Below are 13,142 nucleotides of genomic sequence, written 5' to 3' on the forward strand. Positions count from 1 at the left end.
ACCTCTTGCTAAGAGCAAGAGAGACAAATGATCGAGTAGCACCCGAATTAAACAGCACCTGAACTGGGATACCGTTCACATGGAACGATCCTAAACAAGACATATCATATGGTACATCAATATCATAAGCAACATAAGATAAAAGCTAGGGAGAATAAATCATACCCGTTACCACATCGGGTGCGGCGCATGCCTCCTCGGTAGTCAACTGGAAGGCCCGACTCCTCACCACCGGAGCCTCTGTCTTGCCCTGCCGACCATCAGTGATCCGCAGGGTCGCTGGAGCTGGCGCCTTCACTGGCGCTGCTGCTGTCAACTGAGGGCAATTGGCCTTTTTATGGCCTCGTTGGTTGCAGTGGCAATCATGGAATCCAGGGTCGGGCACGCTGAGAAGCTGACGTGCTCCCGAATGTCGGCCCTCAACATGTCATGATAGCGGGTTTTCCGCATCTCCTCGTCTCCCGCATACTGGGGCACCAACAATTCCCTTTCGCGGAACTTGCGGTAATCTCCGCCACTGACTCCATCGTCTGTCTCATATCTAGAAACTCCCTGGCCAGCTGCTGAAGCTCTACAGCTGGCGCAAACTCAGATCTGAACCTGGTCACAAAGTCCGACCAAGTCATAGCCTCAATCGCCGAGGCTCCCAACGAGTCACCAACCGACTCCCACCAATCCCTGGCCCGGTCCCTCAAACAGCCTGCGGCATATCTCACCTTCTACCCCTCAGGGCAGAAGCTCGTCAGCTGTGCAGACTCAATGTATGCAATCCATCTCCTGGCTGCGATAAGGTCCTTAGCCCCATGGAAATCCGGCGCACCACTGCTCCTGAAGTCCTTGAAGGACAGTGTGCGTGATCCTGACTGGCTGATTGCCATATTGCTCTTGAACGCCCTGAGGCGATCCTCCATCAACTCAATGATCCCTTCCTTGGTCGACCCGAAAATCACCGGGGTCGACTCAAGGATACCTCTCGTGATCTCAGAAGCAATGATATCACGTAGTCCCTCATCAACTGGCTCGGTATCTACTCCCGAACCTGATCCTGAATCGGATCCTGACCCTGAACCTCCTCCTCCGTGTCGTGTGATCATCACCATTCTGAAACATAACACATAACTGTCAGAATCATACATAAACCTCGGGAGGTTTCATACACTCTACAAGTTTCCTGGTTCCATCTCAACCCTCCTCGATTCGAGTACGGATCCTCTGCGTTCAGTAGTACGGGCCCATACTACCTTCCACATCTATCCGTACTTTCCTCAAGGATTGCTTCGACTTCACCAAGTCCCTTCTACTACTACTGCTCTCTTTGCTAATCCCATCCAAGGATTACCCTAGGGTAACTCTCCGACCTATTCTCCGCCATCAGCTGCATAAGGAACCCCTGCTACCTTTACCTAACTAGCTTGCGAATACCATTATATATTACTAAGACTAGATAATTCTTCGAATGAAAGGTCCTACCCCACAACGGTTGGACTCAAACAAGAGCTGCACAGTAGGGCTAGACCTAACCTTCTGGAATTATTTCGTCCTCGCAAAATGTAACTTAACGTATTCATTTACTAGTTAGTTAAAGATAACTAGGACTCCTGAAGCACAAAACAACAGCATTCGGGCATTGAGTAACCCAACCCAATCATACTCTATCCAAGCTATCATATAACTGACTAATAAGTAACATCTTGCAGCTCAAAAGCACATATAGCAGGCATATTAGGCATCTTCCTAGATCCTTAACCCTAATCTAGCATGCATTTCTCACACATATACAGTAGGCATATAAGGCATCCTTCCTAGATCCTCTAGCCCAAATCTAGCATGCATTTCTCATAATCATATCATATCATAACATAACATGTATGGGTATCTTGGGGAAAACTTACTTGAGCTTGGCCGGTCGCGCACATCACACATCTTGTTCTTCTTCAAAGTTCCTTTTTCTCTTTTCAAACTCCTTTTCATAAAATGATTTTCTTTCTAAAAAATTTCATACCAAGTCCTTAGTTTGAGTTCAGACACATCCGAGAGTGTATCCGAATCCCTCAAACTAAGGCTCTAATACCAACTTGTAACATCCCAATTTTCAAGGCTAAAAATTTCACTTTTAATTAGGTAACATGTGAAATCATTCATCAGACATTGCTAGTATTTCATTAATTCATAAAACCATTTCGTCGTGTCTCAAAATCATATCATCAGATAATAATAATAATAATAATAATAATAATAATCAGAGTACAATCCCAGAAAACTCAATGCGGAAATCATGCGTGAGTGTGATGTGCCGCTACCGCGCCGACTCCTTCCCCTTTGATGAAGAGGTACCTGAAACAAAACTGAAAACTGTAAGCACGAAGCTTAGTAAGTTCCCCCATCATACCACACACCATACAATAACATACTGTCAGGTAATTCTGGGGTGCCTGACTACCCAGGTCAAGCCATTCTGGGGTGCTTGACTTACCCAGGTCAAGCCATTCTGGGGTGCTTGACTTACCCGTCGGTCTATTTCGCCCGACTACCGGGGACTATTTCACCCCTACCACTACCACGTACACACATATACTGCCCGACAATTCTGGGGTGCCTGGCTACCCAGGTCAAGCCATTCTGGGGTGCTTGACTTACCCGTGAGTCCTTACGACTGACATCCGAGGACTATTTCACCTCCTACTACTACCACATAATATCATAACATAAACACATTGTCAGACAATTCTGGGGTGCCCGACCTACCCTTCGGTCCTAACGACCGAACTTGGGGGACTATTCTCCCCTTACTACCACTATCACATATATCATATCATGCTAGCACATAAACATATCAGGTAGTAGCAAACCTAGATGAATATCACAAAGACAATAATCTAACATACAACTCCTACTGGTGGGCCGACATTGTGGCCGTAGACCCACCGTTACTGGAAGGTAACTCACCTCGATGTCGTGTAGTATCTACATTGTCCTCGGCACGGAAATCGACTCGTCTCTACTCCCCAATCCCTACACAACCACCTTTTCCGATTACTATTGCATACTCATAACCCTTACAAGGGTCAATCCAAATCCAAGTCAAAGTCAAGGTCAAACCCTGGTCAAAGTCAACATCCAGTTGACTTGACTTGCCGGGTTGGTCCACCAACTCGTTGAGTCCCTATCCTTTCAAAATGATACAACCCCCGACTCTACTCGTCGAGTCTATTAAGAACTTGACGGGTCCTTCTTCAACCATAATATCGGGACCATCTTCAATCGACTTGCCGAGTTCCCTTTGAACTCGTCGAGTGCATCTCCCTCATATGAACATGTTCAGTCTATGACTCGCCGAGTTGTATGAACAACTCGTCGAGTCCATCTTCATGAGTTGGGAGATTGCCTTGGACTCGCCGAGTCTGTTCATACACTCGTCGAGTCCCATGATTTCCAGGTCCAAAACAAACCCTAGCAGGTTGAGTGTTCCTTCCACTCAACCCAAACCATTTCCAGAAGACGTTTTGGGGAAAAAAGCGTCCCGACTCGCCGAGTCACCCGAGTGACTCGCCGAGTCCCTCTTTGTCCAAGATTATACAGTCGATTTCAGTGGGTATTAATGCATCCCAATCATAGATCTGACCTCCAAGGGTCCCTTTTATACGTAAAGCCACGAACTTCATGTCCATGCATGGGGTTTTTGGCTCAAAAGGCTATAAAATGGGGTTTATAAGATGCATGGGCTTCCCATGGCCATAAAGTTGGCACCTTTATGCCATGGGAACCCTCAATGATTCCAGATCTGAAGCTAACACTACTTAATATGAGCCAAACCTAAAGGTGGCTTAGAAATGTCCCAAAAAATGGCAAGATCCAAGTCTTAAAGGAGATCTACAAAATGATAAGTCAAGGTTCAAGCTTTTTACCTTGAATGAACTAGAAATGGAGCAAAATCTTTGGATCCACTTGCTTCTTCAAGAACTCCCAAGCTTCTACTTCTTCCTTCAACTTCAACACACATACACAAAAAAGGCACCAAAAAGGCTCAAGAACACAGAATAAGGGCTAGGGTTTCGAGTTAGGGTATTCTGGAAGTGAGAGGGACGATGGAGGTTGGTTTGGGACGAGTTAAGTTGTTTAAATAGGGTGCAAACCCTAAATATTATGGTTTTGTCCAGATAGCTCCTATTCGTCGAGTCGGTCTTCCGACTCGTCGAGTAGGTCACTTAAACCCCCGATCCAACAGTCGAGTCTACTCGACGAGTTAGGCCCCCAACTCGCCGAGTCCCAGAGTAAATTGCCATATTTCTTGAATTTAAATACGTACAACAAAATCGGGTGCTACACATTCCAACCCGATGGTTATGGGCCAAGGGTATACCATCCTGAGGATGATTGGACCCATAGTATGTTGGCATTTTAACCTGATGGTTGAGGGCCTGGGGCATTCCAACCCGATGGTTGATTGATCTCATATTATTTTGTTATTATATGTGTGTTGTTGTTACGCTGGTATTTTGGGGGAACTCACTAATCTTCATGCTTACAGTTGTGGATTTTGTTTTAGGTACTTCGGATGATCGTGGGAAGGCGAAGGCTTGATCGTGCACCTCCTCATATTTCATGTTGTGATTTCTAGGAGAACTCTGATGTTAAACTATTTTGAAAACAATTTGTACTAAATGGTGGTTTTTTGGATGTTTGAAAAAGTTTTAAATTATTGTGAATTTTATGGATGTTACAGGTAAACAAAAAACATTAAAGTGATAATCATGTATTTTACCTTAAAAGCGTATAAAAATCCACTTAGGTTGTACGCCATTTTTTGAAATTGTGAATTTTCTGTTAGCACTAGATGTATATGTTTGTCAACCTTATTGGATACAATGCATAATTGAGACGATAATTGATCCCAAATTGTCCCCCTACAAATATTTATGCCATAAAAAATACATAATTAATTTTGCAAAAAACTTTTAGTAATGATAATTATAAATTAACGACATGATACATGTTGAATTCATCAAGGTTGGATACCAAAGGGAAATAGTCGTATTTCATAGGCTGACGAGGCAACCGTCCATTGGAACCTTTCCCTAACAAATATATAAGACATACACAGATTGCATCCTCGTCTGATATGTCATTAAGCGATCCTTCAAACACATCAATGACATCTTTTAATTTCACGATGCCATTCTCCTTAACCATACAAAATTCATGGGATTGGAAGGCAATATCGGAGTCAGAGGCACCAAAATATTGACCAAACTAGAAGTCGGTGACAAGACAAAGTTATTTCTTCCTGAAATTCAGCTCGCACCCCTCTATCTCAAAAACTATTTTTTTCTACTTTGCTTCGAGGGTCTGTCACAACTTCTGTGCAAAATATGTAATGTATAAGTAAAGGATCCACCTCTGCCTCCACAAGAATATCTAACCACCTACCAAAAGAAGTTTTTCAGAACATAGTCTCGTGTGACGGTTTGTTCCTGAGTCTCGCAAGAATATCTGCACCAATTGCGGGTTTGCAAGATAATGTAATTGATGCATCAGAAATCTTGTCATGATGCAATTAAAACCCAATAAATTAATTTTAAGGCAATTAAAAAGTTTAAACGGTGATCCGGAACCAAATACGATGAACATGCCAATAATGTTATGCGCATTTCGGACATGTTTTCTGTGTTTCGGAGAAGTTCTTTGTATTCTGAACATTTCAGACATCTTCGAAATGTATTTTGTGTGTTCCGGAATACCAAATTTTGATGTATAATAGCCTAACAGAATAACTAAACTGGTTTTGGGTTGGTCATAAGCCCTAACACTAAATTAGCTAAAAATCGAACTTATACAACACTGCTCGGAACGTGTTCTTCGTATTCTGGATGTGTTCTTCCTGTTCCGGAGTAGCTATTTTACACTACTAATCTTAAAATTAAACAACTAAAAGTGTAGAAATAAAGAACTTACCTATAAAACTAGCAAATCATCATAATTGTGTGTCATATCTTCTTTGATTCTTTAACCTGAAATGTGTAGATATTTCCGAATCAAATCTCTTATGACCAGTTACTCCAGGTAAGCCGGAAAAAATGACTTAAAAGAGTAATATTTCTCACTCTGTACACATTTAGTCATTAATATTTTTTTTTGCACATTTAGTCTTTAATATTTTTTTGTTGCAAAATAAGTCTTTATTGTTTTTGTACACATTCAATACTTATGATTGATTTTTTTAGGTTTTTCTCACGACATCCTACGCAGGACAATCATTAATAAGGTGTTCGGGGTTGTTCATGTTTATGGCCACCGCCAGCGCGACCTTGGCTGCTTGGTTGTTTAGTTCTTGTGGTTTGACTTAGGTCTTGTATTCTAGACGTGACTTCTTCATACTATTACAAATTTTAATGATCTTATATCCATACGTTTGTATTTGAGTCTACTACAATTTTCTTTTAGATTACTCCCGTTAAAAAACAATATATTTTTAATTATGATTTTATAAAAAAAAATCATACATACATTCATAAAGAACGCATGGATATAAAAATCCTAAGTAAACATATATTACTTTTTAACGGGAGTAATCTAAACGACAATTGTAGTAGACTCAAATACGAACGTATGAATATAAAGATCGTTAAAATCTATGATCGTACGAAGAAGTTACGACGTTCAGTACACAAGAACTTAGCCAAACCACAAGAACTAAGCAATCAAGCAGCCGAGACCATGAATAGCCTCGACCATCTTATTAATGATTGTACCGAGTAGGATGTCGTGAGAAAAAACCTAAAAAAAAACCAATCATAAATATCGAATGTGTAGAAAAACAACAAAGACTTATTTTGAAAAAAAAAATATTAAGGACTAAATATGCAAAAAAGTATTAAGGACTAAATGTGTACAAAATGAGAAATATATAACTTTTTTAAATCATTTTTTCCAGCTTACCTGGAGTAGCCAGTCATAAGGACTAAATGTATACAGTTAAAAAAGTTAAAGAGGTAAATGTGAACAAAAAAAAAACTCGGTGACCAAAAATATATAAATAAAAAAATATATTACCCTTTTAAGTCATTATTGTTTTTTAACTTTTACAAAATTTTAATTGACTTTGTCTAAATCCATTTTCATATGTTACCAAAGCCGCTGCCCTTTCTTTTGGTACCTATGGTATATGCTACATACTCAAATTCAGATTTTATACGTGCATTGAATTTGGGAGGGGAAGGAATAATCCAGACTGTTTTGATGAGAATGAAACATAAGTTTCTTTTTGGGATGTTTTCTTTATTAAATAAAACAATCATTTAGGTCCATGTGCATTATTCTCCACTCCAGAACATGCCTTCCAAAACAACCCTAAATCATCCCAATTTTTAAAATTTGTGGACTTCTTTTCTCGTAAAGACGGGAAAATTGAAGGGTTAAACGGATTGGATTATTAAGGTGGTGTTTGTTTTTTTGCAAAAGCTCTTCTTGACCTTTTATGTCTGCGCCGCGCAGACAACGCGTAGATGTTTGGTCTCGCAGACTGTTTGTTTTTTAAAAGACCGTAGACCTAAAAAGGTCTGCGCGTCCTCTTCTTGGCGCAGATATGGACCTATGTCTTCTAACATCTTCTAGCCTTTTCTTATCTCTTCCACAATATGTATTTAACTTTCAAAAAAGAAAAAATATTTTTTTTGTAATTTTTAGTGTCGTTTTTTATTTTTTTACTTTTGTCATCCTCCTTTCCTTTTATGTATTTATTTGTTACTTTATTTATTGTTTTTTTATATTATAATTATGTATTAACCCAAATGTTTATGTATATGATTATGTATATGTTTTTCTATTCAAATAATATATTTATCCAAATAATTGACATAGTTTTATAGATATTTTTATTTTTGTGCAATGTAAATAAATCCAATAAATTTTGTTTATGTTATTTAGGATAGAAAAAATATCATTGATATAATATCAAAAATTTTAATGAAGTTTTATTTTTCAGTTATCATAATTTATACCACATTAATAACTAAGTTCATTTAATTTTTTGATTATTGAATCCCAACATAGTTTTAGCCCTTCGAATCATCACATCATCGAATTTTGTATCGGTTTCAGTTTATTATTTTCGGTTTGTTGCGTTTTTATCAAAAAAAATTATCGATTCAGTTTTTGCTCACCCCAAACTATATTTGTAAATTAGTTGTATGTTTTATTTAGTCGTTGAAGTTATAGTTGATGAAAAATTTAGTTTTTTGTAATATTTTTATGTTTAAAAAAACCGGTATATCTAAATCTCAGTATATTTTAACAACATGTAGACGTTAAAAAACAAACAGTGTTCTTCTTGCAGACTGCATACATTTGGTCCACCTCTTCTACAGCAGAGGTTTGCAGATGTGATCCGCAGACTGCATACATTTTGTCTCCGAAAAAACAAACAACACCTAAGTAAAAGTAAATTTAATTAAAAACAAGAAACTTTTTAAATTGGGATGTTCTGTTATAGGGCGTGTTCGACACACAACTTTTGGGAGCTTCTGACTTCTAGCTTTTAAGAAAACATTAGTAAAAAAGAAAAAGTCTTGTTCGGCGACAGGAGCGTTTAGCTTTTAGCCTAAACAAAACGCTCCAAAATCAAAAGCTACATGGAGCAGCTTTCAACAAAATGCTCCAAAATCAAAAGCTACCCGCTACCCGCTAGTTTTGACGAACACACTCATAATCTTTTATTAAGAATGATTTACTATGTTGTGATCATTTGCACACTTTCGACGATATTCAAACTGTAATGTTAATTCGCCTCATGAAAAATAAATATAACCTCACATTGTTTTAAGTAAATGAAATGAAATGCCAATGTATGTAAGGTAGTTAATAGTATTTCATAGTTAATTAATATTAGTATATATTTTGCTGGGTTATTATTTAGCTTTAGTTGAATTCAAAAGTCTTCTATTTTATAATTGTTTAAAAGAGACTCAAACAAATCAAACCTCTAGATTAGTTGTCGGCTGGATTAGTTTCTAATCATTTGGCATGTTTGATTAATAATGGAAACTGATAGTGAATATACATAAAAGCTCATGAAATTTTTTGTTTGAAGATGTTATAAAGTAGTAAAATTTTGATAGATACAAACTTAAGTTCATATATATAACTACTATATTAAATATTATTGAAAAAAAAACAGAAAAATGGTTCACTAATACATAGAAATTTATGTATTAAAAGAAAAAACATAAAGAATTACAACCTTAGGCCTGTACTTGGACACGTATCTATATATTCCACATTCTTAATATAACATTATCCGTATAATGACTAATAACCCACCTCATAAAACACATATAAAAAACCCTCAACGCCACCACTACATTCGATCCATCCATAATTGAGTTGATTAACTACAAAACAAAAGCTCAACGTCTATCCAGTTCCCTAAACCTTCAAACACTGTTTCTTGACGAAAAGCATGGGCGATCGAGATTTCCAACAAACACTTGGTGATTTGTTAGAAACTAAAAGCAAATGCATGAAAGATTCATCCAAAAATCTTTCGTGGAAGAAAGTTATGGAAGCTCAAGTCAAGAAAACATGGTTAGGAGGTTGGAAAACGAAGATCAGAAGATGCCCCACAAGGAATAATACTTTAAAGATGAGGAAGAGACAGAGGGTGAGGCGGGCGGGAAGTCACCGAGGATCAAGAAGGGCCACCACGATGGTGATAGAACGCAAGGTTCGAACGTTGAAGAAACTGATCCCAAACGGGGAATCATCGATCGGTTTGGATGGGCTGTTTATAGAGACTGCAGAATACATAACGAATTTACAAAGGAGAGTGAGAATCATGCAAGCCGTGGTAGATGCATTGTCCTGTGCCGAGTGAGTCCGACTGTTCATTCGATGTATGATCGCATGATTTTCTATAATTAATTAAAGATTCTTTCTATTTTATTGGTTTAGTTTCTTGTTAATTAAACAGATCTAATGGCGGATTATTGATGCCTTTTATCTTCTATTGTTGTTTTCTTTTTATTTATGGCCATAACACATTAATTACTCTTGGAGATGCAAATCATTTTATCAAGACCACAGTCGCAGATTTACTATTAAAAATTCGCCTCAAGGTTTCATGCAATGTGAAAGTTTCGATAATAGTTCTTACCATGCTTCTTCTTAAGAACAAATACTAGACTGGGGTGTTTACACCCACAAGCTACATGGCCTAGTGGTATTTGACGGAAAGATGTCTGGTTAAAGAAGACTGAAGGGTTCAATTCCCACTTGAAACAACGTGTGTGTAAATTTAGAAATAGAGTACGTAGAGTTGGCCGATAAAAGATTGATAAGGGTGTTTAGGCTAGGAATTGAATGAAATCGAACAAAAACTTTTTGTGCTAACTCATATAAAAATGAATGGATATAATGACAATACCGGAGGGATAGAAGTTGATGGAAAGAAATGACTAAACTTATATTTAAAATGACTTATTCAAGAATCCTAATAAAAATCAGATACTATAAATCAGTGTTGTAAAAATTCCGACTAGGTCCCGATTAATCTTCGGTTAATCCTAGGCGCTACTTGACCGATTAGAGGGCGCCTAGCGATTAATCCCTGCATATACAATGAGTGAAGTAGTAGAACCTGATGAAATTTTAACACTTTGAAGAAGTTATATCTCAATAGAAACTATTTAATGTATGATTAGTATTGTATTAATCATATTAACCTATTTTGTTATGATATTAGTGGTATTTATGAACTTTTATATGATATTAGTCATATTTAATTTTTAAAAATTCAACAAATTAGCAATTAATGGTCCCCGATTAATCCCTTAATCCGAGTCCACCAACTAGCTAACGTCGAACGATTTTTACAACCTTGCTATAAACTCTTAGTAATATGAAAATAATGTCACAAGAACAGTAAACATGAAAACCAAGTAATTAATTCCATGCATAATGCATAGATGGAATTCAATTCACTTATATAGCAAACTCCTATTGAGATAAACTCCATTCTCAATGGTTTCCAAACCCCAAAAGTTAATAAAGTTGAAAAACACAAAAATGTACTAAGATCATTTCCAATCGTAACATTAAAAAAACACCACCACAATGTGATTTTTCAACAAAATTCCGTTTCCAACTTCAACCACATACTAAAATATCACATCGAAAAATAAATTATATAAATAAAATAGTTTCTCAATTTCCTTTACAAGAAAGTAACGTTTTCGCGGATCAAAATATACCACTAGATTAGAAGCTTGTTGTAATGTCATTGGATTGGATGAACTTTAACATCCTTTTGTTACTTGCAGGGTTGTAAAAGTTGTTAGACAGGAGTCGAGTAGTTGAGTAGGGTCAAACGATTAATCGGTTTAGACGGTGATTAATCAACGACTAGGTAGTGACCTTTAATTGTATTATAATTTATTTTTGAAAAAATAAATATTACCTATATCTTAACAAAATTAATAAATATGTCAATATTTTATGGTTATTTACTTATTTTGTTAGGATATATATATATATATATATATATATATATATATATATATATATATATATATATATATATATATATATATATATATATATATATATAATCTAAAGTTTATTAAAAAAAATTAATGTATTTTAAGAAATAATTATTTGAAAATTTAAAATATTGAAATTTTGAAAATTTTGGTGTAATATTTGAAAATTTGAAAATTTTAAATTATAAAAATTGGAAATTCCGGCCACCTAGCTCCACCTAGGCTCGCCTAGACTGATGTTGACCGACTACGCCTAATTTGACCACCTTGCAAAAATCGTAGGCAGTCGATGTCCGTCTAGCGCCTAGGCGGCCACCTGGACCGCCATTTACAACACTGGTTGCTGGTTACTGTTCAAAAAGTCTGTTATTATTGTTTTATTTGCAGTACTATTGCATTATTTTGGACCGATATTTTCCCCAATTTTCCGGTCCATTAGAGTTTTTCCAAGAAGTTAAACTTGAAAATGATTTTTCATAACTGAATCGTTAAATTTCAACCAAATTGAATATTACAAGGTTCAACAGGAGGAGAGAATATACAAATTATTGGTTTAGAATAACCAGTAATTGTAATGCCTTGGATATAAAAATCCTTAAATCAGCTTTAATCAGACTTCAAGAACCTTTTCTAATCCTCAAACATTATCTCCACCTAAATATTTATGGCCCTTGTCAACAAAGACACTCAAGCATATGAGATTTTTCATTATTGTAGGAATAAATCGGAGATCGACTAAGGTCCAGATCATGGAATTCAACATCTTAAGAAGGATAGTAGAAATATGTCACACCCCCAAACCGGAACGACGGAAACGTTCGAGGGCGGAGGACGTCATGTACAGTGTCACAACAATTGAATAATAGTAATAAAAGCAACAACAACCACTATATTAATAGTATAGTGTTTACGTTACATTTGAATCATACACGATTGACTCCAAAAGTAATTAACAAGTAAAGACTCGAAGTTACTATGCTCCGTCTTCTTGAACCCGGCTCGTGTACCTGTCTGCTAATGTCCTGAGAATACAAGTAGGTTTTGAAAGAGTATCAGCATAAAGCTGGTGAGTTCATAATGTAACACCCATAAAATTTGAGCCAATTTAAAACTTTTTAAATCATTTAAAACTATTCATTTATTACAATTAGTTTTCAAAATAGTTTAGCATCAGAGTTCCCAGAAATCATATTCATCAATCGAGGAAGTGTACGGTCACGCCTTTGCCTTCCCGCGGTCATCCGCTGTACCTGAAACAATAATCGATAAATGTAAGCTCGAAGGCTTAGTGAGTTACCCCCAAAATACCCATACACACAACAATACACATATAATAACAAACAACATACTATGGGTCCAATCATCCGTCGGGATGGAATACCCCAGGCCCCTCAACCATCGGGTTGGAATGCCAACGTACTACGAGTCCAATCATCCTCGGGATGGAATGCTCTCAGCCCACAACTATCGGGTTGGAATGCCCACACACTACACACATATCACATATACTATGGGTCCACTCATCCGACAGGATGGAATACCCCAGGCCCCTCAACCATCGGGTTGGAATGCCAACATACTATGGGTCCAATCAACCATCGGGTTGGAATA

General features: G+C 37.1%; 1 protein-coding gene across 1 annotated transcript; it reads left to right on the plus strand.

The window, feature by feature from the left end:
• The first annotated feature begins 9,454 nt into the window (after window positions 1-9,454).
• On the plus strand, window positions 9,455-9,868 carry LOC145137074 (uncharacterized). The gene has a single exon (XM_079071219.1). The coding sequence runs from the start codon at window positions 9,455-9,457 to the stop codon at window positions 9,866-9,868; it is 414 nt and encodes a 137-aa protein (XP_078927345.1).
• Window positions 9,869-13,142: the final 3,274 nt, after the last annotated feature.

This window comes from Lactuca virosa, chromosome 9 (genome assembly GCF_052849685.1).
Source record: "Lactuca virosa cultivar CGN04683 chromosome 9, Lactuca_virosa_CGN04683_v6, whole genome shotgun sequence".
NCBI classification, from domain to species: Eukaryota; Viridiplantae; Streptophyta; class Magnoliopsida; order Asterales; family Asteraceae; genus Lactuca; species Lactuca virosa.